Genomic DNA, 25,026 nt, shown 5'->3' with positions numbered 1-25,026 from the left:
GACATTCTGGTTACTGATACAGCTTTTAAAAAGAAAAAGAAAAACCTACAAGGAGGGTGGCAACACCAGAACAGGGCCTTCTCTGCTGTGGCTCCCTGTCTGCGGAACGCTCTCCCCAAGGACTTTCGCCAGGTGCCTTCATTATACACCTTTAGGCCTTTTTAACCAGGTCTTTGGTTGATCTGATTTACATCCTATGCCCTTTTGAAATGTGTTTTTTTTGGGGGGGGGCCTATTGGGTTGTTGTTGTTTTTATTTTGATTATTTATTTTGTGGTTTTATACAGTGGTACCTCAGAAGTTGAACAGAATCCGTTCCAGAACTCCCTTCGACTTGCAAAATGTTTGGAAACCAAGGTGTGGCTTCTGAACGGCTGCTGTAGCCAATCGGACGTCGCAGAAGTCGCGTTGGGACATTCGAGTTCTAAAGAACGTTTGCAAACTTCCAGGTTTGCGGCATTTGGGAGCCAAAACATTCGACTTGCAAGGTGTTCAGGATCCAAGGTACGACTGTATCTTGATTTTATTCTGTGATCCGCCCTGAGACCCCCGGGTATAGGGCGGTATAGAAATTCTAATACAGCGGTACCTCTGGTTGCGAACGGAATCCATTCCAGAGGCCGGTTTGCAACATTAATAGAACGCAACCCGCAGTGGCGCGTCTGCGCACATGCAGGTTGCGATTTGCTACTTCTGCACATGCTCGTAACGTCATTTTGCGCATCTGCGCATGCGTGAGCGGCGAAACCCGAAAGTAACCCTTTCCAGTACTTCCGGGTCGCTGCAGGATGCAACCTGAAAAAACGTATCACGAAGCAAACGTAACATGAGGTATGACTGTAATAAATAATAATAATAATAATAATGATGATGATGATGATGCACACACACAAACTCGTATTCAGGTGGTTCCCTCCCCATTTCTCTGCTCATGAGTCACATGGCCTCCTTGATCCTGGCTGCAGAATGCAAAAGGGGCAACAGAGGACGCTGCTTTGTGCTGAGTCAGATCATTGGTCCATCTAGCTCAATGCGCTCTACGTGGGGCTACCTTTGAAGTTGACCCAGAAACTACAACTAACCCAGAATGCGGCAGCTAGACTGGTGATTGGGAGCGGCCGCCGAGACCATATAACACCGGTCTTGAAAGACCTACATTGGCTCCCAGTACGTCTCCGAGCACAATTCAAAGTGTTGGTGCTGACCTTTAAAGCCCTAAACGGCCTCGGCCCAGTATATCTGAAGGAGCGTCTCCACCCTCATCGTTCAGCCCGGACACTGAGGTCCAGCGCCAAGGGCCTTGTGGCGGTTCCCTCACTGTGAGAAGCCAAGTAGTGTGGTGGAGTCTCCTTCTTTGGAGGTCTTTAAGCAGAGGCTTGACAACCATATGTCAGGAGTGCTCTGATGGTGTTTCCTGCTTGGCAGGGGGTTGGACTCGATGGCCCTTGTGGTCTCTTCCAACTCTATGATTCTATGATTCTAAGTTACAGGGAACCAGGCAGAGGGCCTTCTGGTGGTGGCACCCGCCCTGTGGAATGCCCTCCCATCAGATGTCAAAGAGAACAACAATTACCAGACTTTTAGAAGACATCTGAAGGCAGCCCTGTTTAGGGAAGCTTTTAATGTTTGATGTATCACAGTATTTTAATATTTTTTTGGAAGCTGCCCAGAGTGGTTGGACGGGGTATAAATAAATTATTATTATTATTATTATTATTATTATTATTATAGCTCAGTATTGTCTTCACTGACTGGAAGCAGCTCTCCAGGGTTACAGGCAGGAGTCTCTCTCAGTCTTACCTGGAGATGCCGGGAACTGAACCTGAGACCTCCTAGATGGAAGGCAGAGGCTGTACCTCTGAGCTACAGCCTTACCCATGCAAATCGTATGTCCTAGAAGTGTGCTACAGAATTACCAGGAGCAGAAACCTATGCTTTTATGCAATGAGCGCCGTTTGCTTCGCTGAGCAAGAGGGCTTTGAGCGGCCACCCCCGCCAGCAAGACTCGACGCCGTTTCTGCTGACCAGAACAACTCTGTTTAGGAACAACGTGTTGCTGGAAATTGCCAGAGCACTTGTTTAAAACAGCCCCAGAAGAGCCCCAGAAGAGAGGGGGAAATAATGACTGCATCCTTCTTCTCCGGAATGAAACAATAACAACAACAGTGACCTCCTCTGGACGAGGGCCAAAGAAAACACACCAGCCGCCTCTCACATAACAGCGCTTGGCTGGCGAGGAGAGAAATGCGAGAGAGCCAGATGCAAAAGAGGGGGGGGGGGAGAAAAGATTTGCAGGATTTCGACTTCCCCTGCACTCAAGTGTCGCTCGCTAGGAAAACAACTATTTGAGAAAAAGGGGCCCAAAGATCAACTTCACCTGAAGTGGGTGGATTCTGTACCCTTCGCAGGGTAAACGTGAGGATGGGAATATGTGTTTTTGTATATACAGACGTCCAACTTTTATGTAAGGGACGCGGGTGGCGCTGTGGGTTAAACCACAGAGCCTAGGGTTTGCTGATCAGAAGGTCGGTGGTTCAAATCCCCACGACGGGGTGAGCTCCAGTTGCTCACTCCCTGCTCCTGCCAACCTAGCAGTTTGAAAGCACACCAAAGCAAGTAGATAAATAGGTACCGCTCCAGCGGGAAGGCAAACAGTGTTTCCGTGCGCTCTGGTTTCCGTCACGGTGCTCCATTGCGCCAGAAGCTGTTTAGTCATACTGGCCACCTGACCCGGAAAGCTGTCTGTGGACAAACGCTGGCTCCCTCGGGTTGAAATAGATAAATAGGTACCACTCCGGAGGGAAGGTAAACGGCGTTTCCGTGCGCTGCTCTGGTTCGCCAGAAGCGGCTTCGTCATGCTGGCCACATGACCCGGAAGCTGTACGCCGGCTCCCTCAGCCAGTAAAGCGAGATGAGCGCCACAACCCCAGAGTCGTCCACCACTGGACCTAATGTACAGGGGTCCCTTTACCTTTAACTTTTATGTGGCTGGATGTAAGACATAAGAAGTCGCACCCATTGATCTGGCCACCTCAGCCTTTGACCCCACCAAGGCCGGCCCACTGAAGCAGCCGCCTCGGGCAGTGGAATACCATGGGGCAATGCCCAGCACCCCCAGCGGGGTCATACGGCAGCTATACTACAAGTGCTCTCTGAAATCTTGCTGGAAGCACTGCCATTGCTGACCTTGTTAAGCAAGACTTTGACGGGAGGAGGGGGGAGGGAATGCAGTAGCGCCGTCACATTTTGTCTCAGGCTGTGAAATGGGACAGGATGGCCCTGGGCCCCACTCACCATTGCCCTGCTGTGGCCCCTGAAAAGTTCCTCATAAAGACAACCAGTGTGGTGTCACAGTTAGAGTGTCGGACTCAGGAGAGCAGGGTTCGAATCCCCACTCATAAATAAATAAATGTGCCCCCCTGCTCCAAAAGCCCCCCCCCCCCATTTTAGTAAAGTTATCCTTTATTAGGAATAGCAAACCACACATTATCAAACAGACACCGTATACAAATTGTGCAAAATACGAGCTGAACATAACAAGGTTTGTGCCGGTCAGATCTTTAACTCCATAGAAAACCAATTTGCATAAATAATACAATACAGCACTACTGAAACAATTAAGAACCACTAATTCTCTTTATAATGACCCAGTCTTGGGCAGCACTCAAAAATTCAGCCACTATTAAAGGAATTTGATCATTCCTGTCCGAAAGCAAGTCCTGAACCGTTGGTGGCAAAGAAATCAGCTTATTGAGTTGTAAGGCCTTAATAATTGTCTTCTGCCAAAATCACAAGAAAAGAAAATATGCTCCAAAGCGCCCCCCCCCCGTTTTATCTGTTGTGCAGCAGCAACTGAACCTGGATCTTAGAATCATAGAATCATAGAATCATAGAGTTGGAAGAGACCACAAGGGCCATCGAGTCCAACCCCCTGCCAAGCAGGAAACACCATCAGAGCACTCCTGACATATGGTTGTCAAGCCTCTGCTTAAAGACCTCCAAAGAAGGAGACTCTAGCAAATTCCACTGTCAAACAGCTCTTACTGTCAGGAAGTTCTTCCTAATGTTTAGGTGGAATCTTCTTTCTTGTAGTTTGGATCCATTGCTCCGTGTCCGCTTCTCTGGAGCAGCAGAAAACAACCTTTCTCCCTCCTCTATGTGACATCCTTTTATATATTTGAACATGGCTATCATATCACCCCTTAACCTCCTCTTCTCCTTGCTAAACATGCCCAGCTCCCTTAGCCGTTCCTCATAAGGCATCGTTTCCAGGCCTTTGACCATTTTGGTTGCCCTCCTCCGAGTTCTCACCCCTGTGCTGTTTTCCCCCCCATTGTATCAAACTCATCCATCAGGAAGTAGCAAAGTACAAGATCCCTCTCCCTCTGGTACAGGATCACTTTCTTAGCCAGAAACTCCTGGCCGGCTGCCTCTTGCCTTCCTGCTGGTGGCATCCTAGAAGCAAAATCAGGGTTTGTGGCAAGCTTGTGGAGGGCCTTGCCATGAGAAATGTGCCCAGACAGGTCACCCCAGGCCAGGACATCTTGCTAACATGTGACGAAATCCCATCGCCGGGCAAGGACAGCTACTTCTTGGAGAAGCTGTGGAAGACTCGGGCCTTGGCCAGGACTTCTCGGAAGTGTGCCAATGGTAGGGTCAGTGGAAGATAGCTTTCCACCACTCGACGGGCTGGCGTAGGATGTCAGGGCAAGTGCCATGAGCCCATTGCCTCAGGAGGAAACTGTGGGAGAAGCTACGCTGGCCTCCTAAGTCTCTTTAATAGGAGGTGGGGACGCAGACATATACCCCCCAACAAACAGAGAGAGGCAGAAAAGGACCAGTGTCCTTGCATCTTTCGTGGCCGGAGAAAAGGGAAATTCAGATAGTACTCCTCGACTCGTTTCTTTGTTTACCCTTATCCCTCACCTGCAGCATTTAATAGATTAATTAGACAGAATTTGATTTTTAATCAGCGAAGAACTTAGATGGGCCCTAACTCCTGCAGGGCCCTTGCTAAAATAAAGTTTGCTAGTGGTGTAGTGGTTAAGAGCGGTAGTCTTGTAATCTGGGGAACTGGGTTCAATTCCCCGCTCCTCCACATGCAGCTGCTGGGTGGCCTTGGGCTAGTCACACTTCTCTGAAGTCTCTCAGCCCCACTCACCTCATGGAGTGTTTGTTGTGGGGGAGGAAGGGAAAGGAGAATGTTAGCCGCTTTGAGACTCCTTCGGGTAGTGATAAAGCGGGATATCAAATCCAATCTCTTCAACCTCTTCTTCTTGTCTTGCTATGTGTGGCTTAGACTTGTTCATCTGGCCCAAAAGGCTGGTGTTAAGCGCATCACGCAAGTAGGTCAATTCATTGCAGGGAGGCCTGTTTTCAGCAGAAAGCTACATCACAACACAGCAATTCTGGAGCATTCATGGTCGAAGGAGCAGGAGATGTTAAGATTGGAAAACAGGAGAATGAGAGGAGATAGGATGTTGTTGTTGTTGTTTAGTCATTTAGTCGTGTCCAACTCTTCGTGACCCCATGGACCAGAGCACGCCAGGCACTCCTGTCTTCCACTGCCTCCCGCAGTTTGGTCAAGCTCATGTTGGTAGCTTCGAGAACACTGTCCAACCATCTCGTCCTCCATCGTCCCCTTCTCCTTGTGCCCTCCATCTGGGAAAACCATAGCTTGAACTATATGGACCTTTGTTGGCAAGGTGCTGTCTCTGCTTTTTAAGATGCTGTCTAGGTTTGTCATTGCTTTTCTCCCAAGAATAGGAGATAGGATAGCCATCTTCAAATATCGAAAGGGCTTTCAGATAGAGGATGGAGCAAGCTTGGTTTTCCCCCCTGTTCTGGAGGGCTGGACCCAAACCAATGGCTTCAGGTTACAAGAAAGGAGATTCTGACTAAACATAGAACTGTAGAGTTGGAAGGGACCCCGAAGGTCATCAAGCCCAACCCCACGCAATACAGGAATATTCAGGTGGCACGTATGGGGATCGAACCTGTGACTTTGGTGTTACCAGCACCACACTCTGACCAACTGAGCTAGCCACAGGCATAACCTTCTGGCAGTAAGAGCTGTTCGACAGTGGAACAGACTCCCCAGGATGTCTTGGACTCTCCTTCCTTGGAGGTTATTGAGCAGATGTTGAATGGCAACCAATCACGTATGATCTAGCTGAGATTCCTGCATTGGAGGGGGTTAGACTAGATGACCCTTGGTGTCCCTTCCAAATCTACAAGTCTATGACTTCTGGGAACAGCAATAAAAGGAAGGCAGCCCCTTAGAACGTGAGAAGCGTCCTGTTTGATCAGGGCAAAGGGTCCAGAATCCCATTTTCCAGCCAGTTGCTTACAGGAAAAGGGCTTCTTCCCAAGCAATTCTGCCTCTAAATTTGGAGGTGATGTATAGCCCTCAAGATGAATAGTCCTTGATAGTTCCAACTAACCTAAAGAAAGTGGGGAAGGAGCAAGACTGACGGCTACATTAGCAGTGGAATTGCTGGTATGTACGCCTGTCTTTTAGAAAACGAGGGCAGGAAGAAGATGGCCTCATCCCAAGGGAGGAAAAAACCATGGCGACCAATGTTTTGATGTATGTTTACATTCAATGTGTGTAATATATATATGTGTGTGTGTGTGCACACTGAAGGATCTAGCAAATTTCTGCTCAGCTTTCATTACAGCTTTGGAAGGAGGTGTGGAAAGAGCCAAACTGGCTGGTTTAGATTAAGAGAACTGTTGGAAAAAACTGGGGAGAGAGAGAGAAAAAATAAGAATAACAAAGCGTCTCTGAATGAGGTGAATCATGATCTCATGCAGCATTCCCTGAAGAAATAGCTGCTGTTTATAATAAAACACAGAGTACGCAGTTAAAAGTTGCAGCGGGCTGTTCGGAAACTCGCAGAGAGGAACCGAATGTTTTCTGTGGGCAGAGGACCACAGATATAAGGAGGAGCGGAGGGCATTCTGGGCAGAGGGTGTGGTGCATTATGGGTAGCAGAAGGGCAATCTGACCAAGGCATGAGGGGCATTATGGGTAGCAGAAGGGCAATCTGACCAAGGCATGAGGGGCATTATGGGTAGCAGAAGGGCAATCTGACCAAGGCATGAGGGGCATTATGGGTAGCAGAAGGGCAATCTGACCAAGGCATGAGGGGCATTATGGGTAGCAGAAGGGCAATCTGACCAAGGCATGAGGGGCATTATGGATAGCAGAAGGGCAATCTGACCAAGGCATGAGGGGCATTATGGGTAGCAGAAGGGCAATCTGACCAAGGCATGAGGGGCATTCTGGGTAGCAGAAGGGCAATCTGATCAAGGCATGAGGGGCATTCTGGGTAGCAGAAGGGCAATCTGACCAAGGCATGAGGGGCATTCTGGGTAGCAGAAGGGCAATTTGACCAAGGCATGAGGGGCATTATGGGTAGCAGAAGGGCAATTTGGCCAAGGCATGAGGGGCATTCTGGGTAGCAGAAGGGCAATCTGACCAAGGCATGAGGGGCATTATGGGTAGCAGAAGGGCAATTTGGCCAAGGCATGAGGGGCATTATGGGTAGCAGAAGGGCAATCTGACCAAGGCATGAGGGGCATTATGGGTAGCAGAAGGGCAATCTGACCAAGGCATGAGGGGCATTATGGGTAGCAGAAGGGCAATCTGACCAAGGCATGAGGGGCATTATGGGTAGCAGAAGGGCAATTTGGCCAAGGCATGAGAAGTATTATAGGTAGCAGAAAGCCTGAGATGGGCAAAACCATCTGTGCCATTCCGTGCCACAGTGTTGAAATGGACTACAACCCCTTTATCTGGAATATTAGAGGCTGTCCGCAATGCAGACAGAATGTTGGGTAACACACACAGGACCAAACTATGTTACATGGAAGCACATTTGCTTGTAGTCCTTTTTTCAAATGCCACTTTGCGAGGGAGCTATTGGAAGCTGATAAGTGTGGGTGGGTGCCTCACCTTTTTCCACTGCTTTACATTTCTCTGCTCTAAATGAATTCCACCCCTGCCCAGGTGGCTTTTCTGCCTGTTATGTACTGAGTTGAATAGGATCCAAAATGCAGCAGTCTGATTGGTCCTAGAACAATAGGATTCAGAATGCAGCAGTCTGATTGGTCCGCAGGAGCCACCCAAGCCAACTCCAGGTGGAAGTGAATCCGCAACCTGATTGGCCTACAGGAGAATCCCGGAACTAGCCAATCACGTGGGGCCAATTGTGTAAATAATATATATAAAGCAGATATTTCGGGGGAACTTCCATTCCTCACTACTATGAGCTGAATAAAGAGCATGAAACTTGACTCCGAGTTTATTTCACTGCCCCTTGGGATGGTCGATGCACAATCAAAATTCCACAGAGGAAAAATAAGATGGCAGGGGAGGAGAGCTATCTCGATTGGAGAATGGCAAGGCTAAGCAGCTCTCTTCCTCCTTGCCATTTCTATACACACATACATGCACACACAGCACAGTTGTCAGAAGGTGAGGCGTCTTATTTCCACACTCACCTGTTGACACCTGCCGCAACCATCAGCTGCTAAAAAGCACAAGGCGGTTCCACGGCAAACCTTTGCTTCAGGTCTCCCACAAATCAATGGTTGGTGCAAGGAGGGGATGGCACAGAGAGTTTGGAAAGAGGGGAGGCCAGATATCTGAGAAAATACCCGGTGTGTGTGTGTGGAACATGTGGAAAAGGAAAACAAGGAAGGTGCAGCTTTTGCAAAAGAAAGCACACAACTCGTTGAACAAATCCCGACTTTCAAGCCATTCTGCAGATCATTCCAGGATGGTCTCCTGCCTTCACCCGTCAGCTTTCATAAATCGTTAACCCATCCCCCAAGCCAACAAAGTCTCACTGGGTCATCGGACATCACTGCAGCTGTTAGGGAGCCCACGGGTTTGCTGAACATCTTGGATCCTTTTCAGCAGCTGTCGGATCTAGTGACACTCTAGAGCAGCCTTTCTCAACCTGTGGGTCCCCAGATGTTGTTGGACTACAACTCCCATCATCCCTGAGCTCTGGCCTTGCTAGCTAGGGGTGATGGGAGTTGTAGTTAGACAACATTTGGGGACCCACAGGTTGAGAAAGGCTGCTCTGGAGGATGTGCGTGGACACAGACTGAGCTTCTGTCAAGCAGGTGTACATCACTGTGGTGCGTGGAAGACCGACAGTAGGTGGAGCCAGACCCAACGGCAAGCAGAGCCAACTGACTCTGGTCTCTCTAGGAGACCAGAGTTAGTTGGCTCTGCTTGCCATTGGGTCTGGCGCCACCTACTGTCGGTGCCAGTGATGGAAAGAAGATAAAGTCCAGACCAGAAAAGAATGGCAGATCAAGTTGATGGACTACGCCAAAATGGCTAAAATGAGAATCAGAAATCAGGAAGACCAAAATTTTAACAAGGAATGTGGAAAATTGAAAACTTATCTTAAAGACCATTATAAACAGTTATTAGGACTGGAATATCACTTGTAGTTTAATGGCGGATTTTGGATACAATGGATTTGGATTACAGTCATCGCTCATGTTACGTCCGCTTCATGTTACGTTCTTTCAGGTTACATCTTGCAGTGACCCGGAAGTACCGGAAAGGGTTACTTCCAGGTTTCGCAGCTCGCGCATGCGCAGACGTGCAAAATGATGTCATGCGCATGCGCAGAAGCGGCGAATCGCAACCCGTGTGTGCGCAGATGCGACGCTGCGGGTTGCGTTCCTTTCATGTTGCGAATGGGCCTCCGGAACGGATCCCGTTTGCGACCAGAGGTACCACTGTATTATAAAAGATGCGGGAGGAAACAATTAATAACAGGACCCACAAAGGGGAGGGGGGAAGTCCAGGAGATTCCTTGGAATCTCATTTTTATGTTGTATGCTGGACAGGTGACTGTGAAATTTTAATCTGAAAAACCAAATAAATAAATTTATTTTTTTAAGAAAAACAACAACTAACTCTGGTCTCACCACTGGGATCTTCCTCCATGCTGAATTTTACCAAGACTAAAATGAAGGAGGGAGCCTACAGGCAGTTCATTAGTTCCAATGGGTCTACTCTAGAGTAAAACATCATTGAATACTGCCAGTTGCAAGCAGAAAGGCAGGCAGGCAGGCGATGGCTAGCTGAGGGTCAGATTAAGGATGGTGGGGAAGTACCCCATTCATCCTAATGGACCAGAATCTGGTGTTTGAGAAAGCACAACGTTTGAGCCCTGTAGGAAGGTGTTCCCTGCAACTCAACTCACCTGTTTGTTTGAATAGACGTGGTTTTTGTTCCGGTTGGTATCCAAGAGGCCTCCGCATTTGCCCAAGGCTGCGAGATCTTTCATAATAGAGTTGAGTGCCTCCTCTTCGTCTGCAGAAGAAAGGAAATAGATTTAGTCTTGTGAAACCTGAGGCACTCTCCTTCTGGACCTCTCCAAGGCCCATAAAAAAGGTAAAGGTACCCCTGCCCGTACGGGCCAGTCTTGCCAGACTCTAGGGTTGTGCGCTCATCTCACTCTAGAGGCCGGGGGCCAGCGCTGTTCGGAGACACTTCCGGGTCACATGGCCAGCGTGACATCGCTGCTCTGGCGAGCCAGAGCCGCACACGGAAACGCCGTTTACCTTCCCGCTAGTAAGCGGTCCCTATTTATCTACTTGCACCCAAGAGTGCTTTCGAACTGCTAGGTTGGCAGGCGCTGGGACCGAACAGCGGGAGCGCACCCCGCCGCGGGGATTCGAACCGCCGATCTTTCGATCGGCAAGCCCTAGGCGCTGAGGCTTTAACCCACAGCGCCACCCGCGTCCCTCCAAGGCCCATACCATAATAATAATAATAATAATAATAATAATAATAATAATATGCGGATTTTTCTCAATATCAGCAATTGGGTTAGAAGACCAGGGCAGAGGCTAATTCAAGAACGAGTGATCCGAGATTCCCAAATGTGTAAGACAAGCTACGGCAAGAATCTTTTATTATTAGCAGAGCGGAAAGGAAGTCTACAACGAGAATCAAGTATGCGCAGAGAGATAAGTGCGTTTAAATGAGAACACTTCACACAATTTATATAGTTGCAATTTGGTTGTATTTTCAGACAGTGACTCTTCAGTACTTTTTTAAAAAAAAACAGTCATAAATGGCAGTGTGGCAGACTGCGAAATCTATACATGTAGAAAAGGCTAAAAAAAATTATTGGGTACAAATACGTGCATTGATACTGAAGATTTTAAAGGTTAATATCCAATTGAAGCCAGAACTTTTTTTCTTTTAGGGTTAACGGATACACAACTGGAAAAGGACTGTGGAAGCTTATTCCAGTATATGATTACAGCGGCGAGTTTTACACGCAAAAAGATGGAGAGATACAGTCCTCCCCTACTATGGAGGAATGGCTGATACTATTAGTGGAATATTCTGAGATGGCAAAATTAACGGGTTCAATTAGAGAAAAATTATTATTGACATTTAATAAGGACTAGAAACATCTTATGGACTTTTTGTGCGTAAGAGAAAATGAACTTGGATTTGAAGATTGAAAAAACATTGGCTTATAGAAAACAGAATAGCTGGATGTTAATGAGCAAATCCTATATTTAGCTGTCATATATTTTCCATTTTCTTTCCTTTTTCTCTCCCTATTCCCCCTTCGCTCCGCTTTTATTTTATTTTTGCCCCTGTTCCTTTTTAGATTATAATTTTTATTCTGGCATATTATAAAAAAAGATACTTTGAATTGGGTATGAACTTTTGTACGTATATCTTTTGATAAGTATCAATAAAAACAGTGGTTGCTGGGTTTTTTTAAAAAAGGAAATCTATACCTGTAGGTTTTTCAGAAAATTCTGACGGAATGCTTGGTGGAAAAAAATAGGAGAATGCAAGTATTACTCCGGTTGAGCCGGGAATCCCCTTCCATAAGTTGCCAGAATGGGGCAGTGTGGTCCTGTCATTGTCAGTAGTAAGGAGCTGTCAATACGTTCCCCGGGGGTTCCCCACCCAAGAGAAAGAAGATCACCTCCAATCTGAAAAAGCTGCAAATCTAAATGTTTCCTTTATGCGTGGAAACACTGAACCAGTTCACAGGTCGCAGAAACCAGGCTTGGATGCCAGCAGTCGAAGGCTTTCGGCAGTGGGCAAGGGTCTTCATGTCTTAGAAGGCTGCTTGGTCATTCTGGCATTGCTGTGCCATCTTAATGCACTCATTGCAAGGCTCCCAGGTGACATTTTAGCCACAGATGGGCAGCAGGGCCACTTCTCAACAGGAGCTAAACTTCGCTCCTGTCCGCGGCGGTCGTGCTCCATTTTAAACTGCCTCAAATGCGATGCCCCAGCAGCCGGTAAGTCTTCACAAATCTCTGGACTGGTGTGTTGCATTCTGGGCAGATTAAGATGGCAGGCAGCCACTGCGGATGAATCCCATTTCAAAGGTGGAGGTGCACCTCTCCTCTGTTAAAATGCGGCAAGGAGGACAATGGAAGGTGTGACTAATAATAATAATAATAGGTGTTAAGTTGTGGCTGAACATATCAGACGACACAGCGATTCTTCAAACAGCTCTTGTTTATTCACAGGCCAGAACAGAACTGAACTGAAGGGTTCAGCCAGCCTGCTTTTATAGAGCTCCACTACAACGCAACTGTAACACTTTCTGTAACTATCCAATCACTGAACGTCACTTTCAATCCCTTATTTGCGTATGTGGGTGAAAACTATCTACAGTATCCCCCTGCTGGCCCAGGGTGAGAACTTCAGTACATAACAATAATGATAATACATTTTATTTATACCCCGCCCTCCCTGGCCAGAGCCAGGTTCAGGTCGGCTAACACCAGTAAAATTACAGTAAAAACATATTGGGGGGGAATTTAAAATACAGGTTAAAATGCAATTTAAAATGCAGCCTTATTTTAAAAGTAGCCCATAGATCAAAACCATAAGGGGAGGGAAACATAAGGGTCAGACTGAGTCCAAACCAAAGGTCAGGCGGAACAGCTCTGTCTTGCAGGCCCTGTGGAAAGATGTCAAGTCCCGCAGGGCCCTAGGCTCTTGTGACAGAGCGTTCCACCAAGTCGGGGCCAGTACTGAAAAGGCCCTGGCCCTAGTTGAGACCAATCTAACCAGCTTGCGACTTGGGACCTCCAAAGTGTTGTCATTTGTGGACCTTAAGGTCCTCTGTGGGGCATACCAGGAGAGGCGGTCCCATAGGTATGTGGGTCCTAGGCCGCATGTGGTGGTCGTGGCAGCAGGGGGGAAAGTACAGCTGCACTGGTGCATGTTGGGGTTTGGGGGGCAGTACTGTGCTGAAATCCCTGAGAGCCAGTGTGGTGTAGTGGTTAAGAGTGGTAGACTCGTAATCTGGTGAACCGGGTTCGATTCCCCGCTCCTCCACATGCAGCTGCTGGGTGACACTGGGCTAGTCACACTTCTCTGAAGTCTCTCAGCTCCACTCACCTGACAGAGTGTTTGTTGTGGGGGCGGGGAAAGGGAAAGGAGAATGTTAGCCGCTTTGAGACTCCTTCGGGTAGTGATAAAGCGGGATATCAAATCCAAATCCAAACTACTACTGAAATCTGGCACCAGCCCCTTAGTTAATGCTTCACTGTGAACATGCTGAATTGGGCTCTTTTCTCTGTCCCTGCTCACACTGGGGAGAAACAAGTCACAATCCCTGACTTAGCATTACAACAAAACCAGGTTGTAGTTTGTTTTGCTCCAAAGGAACCACAAGTCAGCAAGCCTTGGCTACAGACCGAGGTTTATCACGAGCAAAACATAACACGATCCCTGGTTCTTTCGTAACACTTAGCCAGGGCTTGTGGTTTGTTGATTGATTGATTTAATTCGTATACTGCCCACCATCTGTAGATCTCAAGGAAGTTCACAACACAGAGGTGCAAAATGGGAACACAAAATATATAATAAGACAAACACAAACCAATCACACACAAACCTCTCCCACAAACACATTGGAAAGGCCACAGAAGGGTCAATCAGCCCAAGGCCTGGTGACAGAGAAACATTTTCACCTGGTGCCTAAAGGTGTATAATGAAGGCGCCAGGCGAGCCTCCTTGGGGAGAGCATTCCACAAATGGGGAGCCACCACAAAAAGGCCCTGTTCTCGTATTGCCACCCTCCGAACCTCTTGTGGAGGGGGCACATGAAGAAGGGCCTCAGGTGATGATTGCAGACGACTGCTTCTCTCCAGCGTGAGCCAGGAGGCATGTGTTGGAGCAAAGTGGCAGCAATTCCCTCGCGCATAATAAGCTCTTGGTTTACAGCTTCTCCAAATGCACAAAACAGGTCTCTGTCTGCCTCTCCCTCACACGCGCAATATCCATAGAGATAAAAACCTAGAAAGCACAAGAGCTTGTGAGGATATCAAGAGTAGCCTTATACCAGGACATAGAATCATAGAATTGTCGCGTTGGATGGGACCTCCAACGGTCATTTAGTCTAACCCCCTTCAATGCAGGAATCTCATCTAAATCATCCATGACAGATGGCCAACAGGTCAGATCACTGAGCTACCTTGCCTCTTCTCATGGGCAGTGGGAGATCTTTCCTCACCCTTCTACACGATTTTGGTTTTAACCAGATATGCCAGTTGCTGAATCCAGGGGTTTTATGTGTGCAACTACAGCCTACGTGTTCTACTAAGCTAGCACGGTTTCACCCAAAACCATTCAAATCTTGCTCCAGGCCTTGTCCTGCTGGCTCTACTGTTGCCCGTCAGTCAGGTGGCTTAAAGACAACATCTGCCTTCAGCGACTGGAAAATGTACAGCCCTGTGTTTTTCTCCCTCAGCAGCAGTCCAGAAGGATGAACTAAGCAGGGAAGACCACACTGATTCGCGGAAGAGTCGCTTCCCCCTCTGCTTGATCTCCAAAAACATTTGTACTTCAGGAAACCCCTTTCTCCTGAGTTCTGTAAACAAAAATAGATGGCAGGATGCTACTTCAGACAGCCCCGTGTGTGTGGCTTAAACAATAGGAAAACTTGTTTGTTAAAGCATCGGTGGAGCGATGCTCAACCTCCAAGCCCTCCCAAAATAATAATACAGTGGTGCCTCGCAAGACGAAATTAATTCGTTCTGCGAGTCTCTTCGTCTAGCGGTTTTTTCGTCTTGCGAAGCAACCCTATTAGCGGCTTAGCGGATTAGCGCTATTAGCGGTTTAGCGGCTATTAGCGGCTATTAAAGCCTTAAGGGATTAGCGGATTAGCTGCTAAAAGGCTATTAGCGGTTTAGCGGCTTAGAAAAAGGGGGTGGGGAGCGAAAAAAAATCTCAAGACTTGCAAGACTTTTTCGTCTTGCGAAGCAAGCCCATAGGGAAATTCGTCCTGCGAAGCGCATCGAAAAACGGAAAACCCTTTCGTCCAGCGGGTTTTCCGTCTTGCGAGGCATTCGTCTTGCGGGGCACCACTGTAATAATCATCATCATCATCATCAGAATTCATTGGAGAAGACAGATCAGAAGAGTTGGCATCACGGCTTGCAAAGCTGCTGCTCACTCAGTCCTGTTTACAAAGGATCTTGGGCAGAAATGGATTAATCCTGGCTCTTGGGGTCCACCTCGCACCCCCAAAAGCAAAAGGCTTCCCTGAAGGGGCAGCTGTGCTATTTGAGCAACCAGTTCAATCGAGACCCAAACAGTAAGGGGTGGGAGGGAGAGAAATTTGATTCCATTTGCATTTAAGAGCGAACCTATCAAATCTGAACTTTCTGAAATGATCTGTGGACTGAAATCCATACTTCAAAATCTGCAGTTTTGCGGTGCGGTTTTTCAGCCAAGTAATGTGCAGAAAAAGTGTGTCTGAAAATGCATGTGTTAGTGAAAATAACACACACAAAATGCACCATATGCTTAGCAAAAATGTATGCATTCGGCAAAACTGCATACAAACATTTGCACGTCAGGAGAAATGTGCTCTGAAAGGCTGGGGAATTTTCCTGAGGATTAAAATAAATAAACAACCCACAAATTGTTGCAGAAATGCGAAGAACTGAATTGAAGACATGAAAAATAAAAACTGAAAGAACCGCCCATCCCTACTTGTAAAAGTGGAATCAGGATCAGGTTTGAACGGAACAAACCTTCCAATAATCGCCTCTGAGAACAAGAAGGACCTGTTGCGATATTCTCCAGGTCTCTGCCCTAAACAGCTCTTTTCAAGGCGGAGTTCAGGAAGCCTTTTGTAGTAAGTGCTTTATAAGGGTCACAAGTCCTGCAAAAAGGTAGCATATGACCGGGAACCCTGAAACATGTCAGGTGAGCAAAAAGAACCGCCATCTTGAAGGCTTGCAGAATGACATAAGAACAGGGAATGGGGATTAATTGTCCCACATCAGAAAAAAGACACTCCGCTATTAGGTAAAGGTAAAGGGACCCCTGACCATTAGGTCCAGTCATGACCAACTCTAGGGTTGCGGTGCTCATCTCGCTTTATTGGCCTAGGGAACCGGCGTACAGCTTCCGGGTCATGTGGCCAGCATGACTAAGCCACTTCTGGCAAACCAGAGCAGCACACGGAAACACCGTTTACCTTCCCGCCGGAGCAGTACCTATTTATCTACTTGCACTTTGACGTGCTTTCGAACTGCTAGGCTGGCAGGAGCAGGGACCGAGCAACAGGAGTTCAACCTGTCACGGGGATTCGAACCGCCGACCTTCTGATTCGCAAGTTCTAGGCTCTGTGGTTTAACTCACAGCGCCACCTGCATCCCTACTATTAGAAGTGCCAAATTATGGAGCAATTTCCTGGACAGTGCTGGTCCTAGGTTAGTTTTGATTTAGTTTTCTTCTGTCACTGCAGTCCATTCATTTTGGTTGACTGGCTGTGAACCGTCCTTCGCAATCTCCTTTGGAAGGCTGTGGACTCTCCTTCCTTGGAGGTTTCTAAGCAGAGGTTGGGTGGCCATCTGTTATGGATGTTTTAGTTGAGATTCCTGCATTGCAGGAGCTTGGATTAAAGGACCCTCAGGGTCTCTTCCACCTCTAAGAGTCTATGAATCTGTGGTCAGGGCGCAAGGCAAGTGGAATACGTTGCAATCTTTGCAAGCCACGGCAACCTGCTGATCCCCAGAGCTTCCACAACCGATCGTTGTGTGCTGGGCCCAGGGGTTAACCCAAGCAACGTGGTCCAGGTCCGGTCCCAAATCCAAGGATTCCACAAGGAGTCAGTCCAACAGGGCCAAGGCAGGAAACCAGGCTAGGTCAGGCACAGGGTCTCAGGCAGGTTCCAGCAAGCAGCAATGTTTCTCCCACAACCTGGGGTGAGGTCCAACAGCCTTTTATCTCTGATGGGGTAACGGCTGGTCCTGATCCCCCAGTGACTCACCTCCCTTCTCACCCGAAGGCGAGCACTCCTCCTGCGAGTACTCAGGTCTCTCCTTCGCTCAGACCTCAGTCTCTGCAGCTCGGGAGACGTCGGTGTGTTACTAGACCCAGTGGTGTAGCGTGGGGGGTGCAGGGGGGCCCGGCCGCACTGGGCGCAACATCTGGGGGTTAGGGTTAGGGGGCACAAATCCACGGGCTAGGGGGCGCAAATCCACGGGTTAGGGGGTGCAAATCCACGGGTTAGGGGGCACAAATTACTTGCCTTGCCCTGGGTGCTGACAACCCACGCTACGCCACTGACTAGACCCAGAGGCCGCCTCAGCCTCCCCTGACCCAACTCGTAGTGGAGCAGCTGTAAGTGATGGCCCAGCTGAAGGCAACGAGGTCATCCCCACATCTGGAGACAGGGCAGGCTTAGGCCCCTGACTCGGCCCAGCTGGTGTTTGTTGCAGGGGAACCTGTGCAGACTGGGGCTCTTCAGAATCAGGCCCCAGACTTGGTTCAGATGATGCCTGAGGCAAAGGATCCGGTGAGGACCAAGACTTCTCCGGTTCTGAGTCCAAGCCCAAGTCCCAGGCCATCGCACGTTGTTGCTCCCACGGCTTTTCAGCCTCGCCTTCGCCTGTTCCACCCATGAAGTCGTAACTGACGTCATCAGGTGTAGCATATTGGGTTGGCAGGGCAAGACGGAAGCAGCCTCACAGGCCAAATGGGGAGGGCCGGTGGGGCTAATCAGGCTCACAAGTTGGAGGTCCATCTTCACTGCCCTCTCTCATCTTTCTTGCAATTTCCTGACCACTCAGAGAGAATAGTGGAACAGTGGCAAAAAGGAGGAGGAAAACAGGGGCGGTGAGCTCTGAGGGGTTGTGGGGTGCCTCCTGCTGGGGTGTGGGTCTTGGTAATAATAATAATAGTAGTAGTAGTAATAATAATTTTTATTTATACTCCGCCCTTCCCGGTTCAAAACCAGGATCAGGGCAGCTAACAACAAATTTAAAACACTTAATTATAAAAGCAGCATAAAATTCAGTATAACAACGGTATAAAAATTCAAAAATCAGTTTAGGGGAAATAAGCATTAGATATCTACACCTGGCACCTGCACCATTGCTGGGGCAGCAGCTGGCACAAGACCCCTCGCTAAGTTCGGGGCAGGGGAAGGTGAGGGAGCTGTGTGCCAGGTGCTGAAATTGACAGCCGTGGCAAGGAATTCAGGACAGCAACACAGACAAAAGCCAGAAGGCAACGTAACTCAAGTCCCAGCGCCAGCACTAAGACAGGACTGTCTGCCTTCTGCTCACTGAGGACATCGGCATCCGGTGCATTTGAAAACATTGGCACATTCCTCGTTCTTATGGCTGAAAAGTTAAGGCGGAAAATGTGTGGGGAACGGCTGGCAACGACCCCAGAAGCCTGCTTGCCAGTGGCAAGTGCTCTCTCTGTGTCTTCTCTGAGGATGGCAACACAAGCATCTCTCCATGGAGAAGTGTTTCGGTGATGTGAGCCCTCTCTCCGCTTGCAGTGCAAAGCGGCCCAGCCCAGGTGCAGGTTTGGATTTGATATCCCGCTTTATCACTACCCGAAGGTGTCTCAAAGCGGCTAACATTCTCCTTTCCCTTCCTCCCCCACAACAAACACTCTGTGAGGTGAGTGGGGCTGAGAGACTTCAGAGAAGTGTGACTGGCCCAAGGTCACCCAGCAGCTGCGTGTGGAGGAGCGGGGAAGCGAACCCGGTTCCCCAGATTACGAGTCTACCGCTCTTAACCACTACACCACACTGGCTCTCTAAGAACCAGCACTTAAAACATGCTCCCTGGCAGTTTAGCATGCAAGGACATGGGAACACGTGGTCCTATAAATGTGTTTACTGGGATAAGGTTAGTGTAAGCTGGATGGGGGACACTCAAGGGGGTGAATCAACAGGAGGGAGGGGTGCTGCATATCTTCTGTACTCCTCAGTTATCTCCTCACACACACACCCCAATATGTTACAATACGATAATCTTTATTGTCATTGTCCCATACCGAACAATAACATTGGGGGAAAAAAATCTACATAAGACATTCAAAACCAACAAGCCTGCTATCCCAGCTATCCCAACCTGGTTAGCCCCCTAAAAACTCTGATACCCCATTTTTAAAATACAATACACTCCCATAGAGACTCCTTACACTGCGTTTAAAACCGAAATCGCATTTGGATAGAAACTGTTTCTCAGGCGGCTAGTCCTAGTCTTTATAATCATGTACAGTGGTATGAAGGTTACATACGCTTCAGGTTACAGGCTCCCCTAACCCAAAAATAGTGCTTCGGGTTAAGAACTTTGCTTCAGGATGAGAACAGAAATTGTGCTCTGGCGGTGCGGCAGCAGCAGGAGGCCCCAATCGCTAAAGTGGTGCTTCAGGTTAAGAACAGTTTCAGGTTAAGAACGGACCTCCCAAACGAATTAAGTACTTAACCTGAGGTACCACTGTACCTTCTTCCAGAAGGCAGAAGCTGAAAGAGAGAGAAAATGCCCCTCAGCTTGCATTTTCAGAGACTAATGGCGGGGGAGAGAATTGAAGAAAACCTAGTCCATGGGTGCCTTTGTAGGGGATAATAATAATAATAATAATAATAATAATAATAATAATAATATCTTTATTGTCATTGCCCCCTTCGGGGACAATGAAATTACTTGACTGCTCCATAAAAACACTAATTAAACAATACAGTATACAGCAAGGGAGATTAGATGACTTTCAAAGTCCGGGCTTCCCATTCAGGGCCGAGATCGCTCTGGAGAAGAAGCTGTTCTTAAGACGGCTCGTTCTTGCCTTCATCGTCCTGTATCTCCGTCCCGACGGCAAGAGCTCGAAGAGACAGTGACCAGGATGCGATGGATCTTTTACTATGTCCAGTGCCTTCCTATGGCACCTTGTGGCATAAATCTGCTCTAAGGTGGAGAGTGGGCAGCCAACAATGCTCTCTGCTGCCTTAACAACCCTGCACAACCCCATCCTGTCCTGGGATAATAGGAGGGCAGGGGGAAGTCTTAAGCCCCCACTCATGTCTGCCACTCCCTGATGACTCTGCATCAACATTTCAAGGGAAAGCCCCTCAAAATGCACCGTTCTGCCCTAAACCACCTTTCGGTGGGATTTTTGAGATGAGTGCAAAATAACAAGCACGTCCCCAGCCCCACCCATAGGACTCGTCCATCCACCTTCACCCCCCGGCACCCCCCAGCTAAGTGGCGCCTTCCCCTCGCCGACTTTCACATCACCTCAACTTCCCTTTTCAAGCAGTTCTTGAGAACCCGCTTGGCTTTCTCTCCCACTGCTTAGCTTTCAAATGCTATCTTTTGCCTCTCGGCCTGCAAGAGGAAATGAGAAGATTTGCAAAAAGCCGAGTTTAAGAAAACATGCACTGTCTTGACAGTGGAACGGACTCCCTCGGGAGGTGGTGGAGTTTTTAAAACAGAGGTTAGAATCATAGAATCATAGAGTTGGAAGAGACCACAAGGGCCATCGAGTCCAACCCCCTGCCAAGCAGGAAACACCATCAGAGCACTCCTGACATATGGTTGTCAAGCCTCTGCTTAAAGACCTCCAAAGAAGGAGACTCCACCACACTCCTTGGCAGCAAATTCCACTGTCGAACAGCTCTTACTGTCAGGAAGTTCTTCCTAATGTTGAGGTGGAATCTTCTTTCTTGTAGTTTGGATCCATTGCTCCGTGTCCGCTTCTCTGGAGCAGGTTGGGTGGCCATCTGTCGTGAGTGCTTTAGTTGAGATTCCTGCATCACAGCGGGTTGGACTAGATGACCCTCGGGGTCCCGTCCAACTAAAATTCTATGATTCTACATAGTCCTGTTACTGCAAACACGAACCATCACTTTTTTTGTTCAAATAAAACACACACACACCCTAAATGCTTTCCCCACCTCACAACCATGTTGCTAGCGTAGTATTTAATGTGAGAGGGGGGGAACAGTAAATGACAGGCACAATAAGTGCTATTAGCCCTGCTTCCAAGTCTTCTCCACTGGCTGGCTCAGGATTGTTTACTTACAGCGCAACCCTGCGCATGTCTCCTGAGATATACAGTCATACCTCATGTTATGTATGCTTCATCTTACGTTCTTTCAGGTTACATCCTGCGGTGAACCGGAAGTACCGGAAAGGGTTACTTCTGAGTTTCGCCGCTCGCGCATGCGCAGAAGCGCTAAATCGTGCTTCGCGCATGCGCACAAGCGCCAAATTGCAACCCGCGTGTGCACAGACGCGCCGCTGCAGGTTGCGCTCTTTTCATGTTGCAAATGGAAGAAGAAGAGTTTGGATTTGATATCCCGCCTTTCACTCCCTTTGAGGAGTCTCAAACTGGCTAACATTCTCCTTTCCCTTCCTCCCCCACAACAAACACTCTGTGAGGTGAGTGGGGCTGAGAGACTTCAGAGAAGTGTGACTGGCCCAAGGTCACCCAGCAGCTGCATGTGGAGGAGCGGAGACGCGAACCCGGTTCCCCAGATTACGAGTCTACCGCTCTTAACCACTACACCACACTGGCTCTGGAACGGATCCCATTCGCAACCAGAGGTACCACTGTAAATATTATTGAGCTTAATGGGACTTGCTCTCCAGTGCAGGGCTGGAAAACCTCCGGCCTGCCTGATATCGCTAAACTACAACTCCCATCAGCCCTAGCAGCATTAACGAGGCGGATAGCCAACAGGTAAAGCTGGCCCCCGGAACTTGCACTGTGAGGAGCTGCGGTTTTAAAGAATATAGCCTTCTTCCACCACCCTCCTTTCATTTCTAAACTGAACTGTGCCAATTTCAGCTTGAAATCATGATCCGAGGTTGCCTTCTTATCACTTGGACTTGGGGCTTTGCCGCCCGGCCTGAGATTCCTAACCGCAAGCCCGTGAACCTTTGCCACAAATCTGCCGCCGATTCAGCCACCTGGCAGAATACCAGAACCTAGTTGTGACAGCTCTGGAAGGCTCAGGTCCTTTCTAGATTTCCCAGGCTCTGCTCTTCCCTGTGTGTACGTGTGTCTGTGTGCGTGGGGAATCGCTAAGAGGAGAATCTGCGTTCCTAGTTCTTCTTCGCCGTTTGAGAGCCGGATGAGAAAACAGCCGCGAGAAAACAGGGTCAGCATCAGACCACCCAAACAGCTTAGCTGTCAAATGTGGGGGGGAATATGGGAGAGACGAAGGAACAACTTAGCAACATTCGGAAGGTCTAGACAGGCCTGTTATTGTTGGCTTTGCTAGCAGGCTATTAGTTGGGAGAAAATTTGCCGTAGGTTCCAAGGATCTGCTTCCATCAATAAAAGAAACAGAAACGCCCCGTTTCGAAAGATTTAGGGGGCAGATGGTTGGGGGCGAAAGGAGGAAAGGGTTTGCAGACTCGGTGCAGAACGCTATATTTTCAGAATATCGATCCGAGAAGACCACCAGGGAGTTGTGGTCTCCTATCTATTTTAAAACTTGAAAACACAACAGGACCACCTGTGAGTTTGGTGGTCCTTCCCCAAGGACTTGGCTTATGTGAGGATGGGAGACCCCTGAAGTCCAGAGGGCACCAAGTGATCACTGAACAAAAGCCTCAGCATTCTGCGGTCACGGATTAAAACCTAGGATTAAGATAAGAAACTGCAGTCGTCACAGTCTTGGCTCTTTGTGGCTGCTAAGAGCAAACAATGACTGCTAACACCTCCTGTTTCTACAAATGCTGCCTTCACTTTTTACTGCAACAGCAAACAGGCAGCCAGGTGGCTTCAAGTCTCAGCTTCCTTGGTGGAATCTATGTACATATAAAAAAAACCGCTGTGAAGATCCCTTTAAAAAAAAAAGTTTGGAAAAATACATTGAATTTTGCATAGCTCACTGTAGCCATCTAGTGTCATATTTGTGGGATGTAAACACAGGAGCAGTCAATGACAACATTCCTAGAGTGTACATGTTAGAACATGGGGAGGGATGTCTGTCTAGCAAGCAGGTAAACTTCCTGGGGACGGACTTCCTCCGCATGTGACCAGAGGTGGGTGTGGCCTCACCTGTGCAGGTAAATGATAAAAGCACAGGGCAGGCAGCCATCTCTCTCTCTCTGCCATCTTCCTTCGATGAGGAAACATCTAAGGATGCCCTCTTGGCTCTCAGCCAAGAGAGGAGATAGGGACTATCTTGCTACAAGATAGATTCTAAGTGTATGTAACCTTTTTTAAGCTGTCTGCCTTCTGGGATCATATTGTGAACAGAACATGAGTAAACTCTTTTATACCTTTATGAAGACTGTGCCGTGTCTTGTATTTTAAGAGGGAACAAAGGGGAAATTACCAGAGTAATTATTATAGAGGTTCTAGCGAACCTGTGCAGACGTTACCGTTGCAAACTTAAAGGGGAATGTCTATAAACTCTGCTGATATTTTGGGAACTTGTTAGCACAAGTTGGATAAGGATATAATTAGTCAATATATCCTCTCCTGCACCCCTCAACAATTCCACAATATTTGTATACTGCACGTCACAATACATTTAAAATGTTTTATTTGCAGCTGTGTAGCCGGATCCCTTCACTGTGCAGATGTGTGGCAGTGTTTGACACAACAAAGGACATATACACCATATGTTCACATTCCCCCTTGCCTGCAAAAAATTGTGGAAACTGTAGTTCCCCCCCTCACAGGACTACAATTCCCAGTACCCTTAACAAACTACAGTTCCCAGTTTTCTCTGGGGGGGGGTGCTTTAAATGTTTAGCTTTGGCCTAGCATGTGGTAGGGTGGGACGCGGGAGGCGATGTGGTTTAAACCACTGCGCTGCTTGGACTTGACAATCAGAAGGTCGGCGGTTCGAGGCCCCATGACGGGGTGAGCTCCCGTTGTTCGGTCCCAGCTTCTGCCAACCTAGCAGTTCAAAAGCATGCAGTGCAAGTAGATAAATAGGTACCGCTCCAGCGGGAAGGTAAACGGCATTTCCATGCACTGCTCTGGTTTGCCAGAAGCTGATTAGTCATGCTGGCCACATGGCCCGGAAAAACTGTCTGCGGAAGCCTCCCTCGGCCGGCTCCCTCGGCCTGTAAAGCCGCAACCCCAGAGTCGTTCACGACTGGACTTAACTGTCAGGGGTACCCTTATCTTTACCTAGCATGTGGTATACATTTTACACATTCCTCCAGGGAGCTGAGAGATATGATACGATATTCTTTATTGTCATTGTCCCATGCAAAACAACGGAATTGAAAAATCTACATAAGACATTAAAAACCCAACACGCCTGCTATCCCAGCTATCCCAACCTGGTTAGCCCCCTAAAAACTCTGATACACCATTTTTAAATACAATGTACTCCCATACAGAGAGGCGCCATTTTGGGATTTGTACGTGTGGAGAGACGTCTTTTTCTTGAGCAGGTGCATGAACACATGGAGGGCCAAGCAGAGAGGCTCGGAGGGCCACATTCAGCTTATGGGCCTGAGATTCCCCAGCCTTGCACTACAGTATAGGGAATGCCCTCTGTTGCCTCTGCCCGTCACAATGGCAAACACATGTCACTAGTAATAATGATAAATGTAACGGTGGAAAACAGCACAAGTGGGCAATCAAAAGGAAGAATATCATAGAATCATAGAGTTGGAAGAGACCACAAGGGCCATCGAGTCCAACCCCCTGCCAAGCAGGAAACACCATCAGAGCACTCCTGACATATGGTTGTCAAGCCTCTGCTTA

At 48.2% G+C, this 25,026-nt stretch overlaps 1 protein-coding gene across 3 annotated transcripts in view; it reads right to left on the bottom strand.

The window, feature by feature from the left end:
- LOC310660908 (mitogen-activated protein kinase kinase kinase 3-like) overlaps window positions 1-25,026 on the bottom strand; it is a 111,064-nt gene that overhangs the window by 39,180 nt on the left and 46,858 nt on the right. For all 3 annotated transcript variants that reach the window (XR_014503667.1, XM_083406433.1, XM_083406434.1), the window contains exon 3: window positions 10,238-10,347. Coding sequence is in view for 2 of the 3 variants with exons in the window: in XM_083406433.1 (XP_083262559.1) it covers window positions 10,238-10,347 (110 nt within the window). In the remaining variant the exon portion in view is untranslated. The remainder of the gene's footprint in view (window positions 1-10,237; window positions 10,348-25,026) is intronic.

This window comes from Podarcis tiliguerta, assembly GCF_965153285.1.
Source record: "Podarcis tiliguerta genome assembly, chromosome: 12".
NCBI classification, from domain to species: Eukaryota; Metazoa; Chordata; class Lepidosauria; order Squamata; family Lacertidae; genus Podarcis; species Podarcis tiliguerta.
The sequence above is the reverse complement of the archived record's forward strand: the minus strand, read 5'-3'. Positions and strand labels throughout refer to the sequence as shown.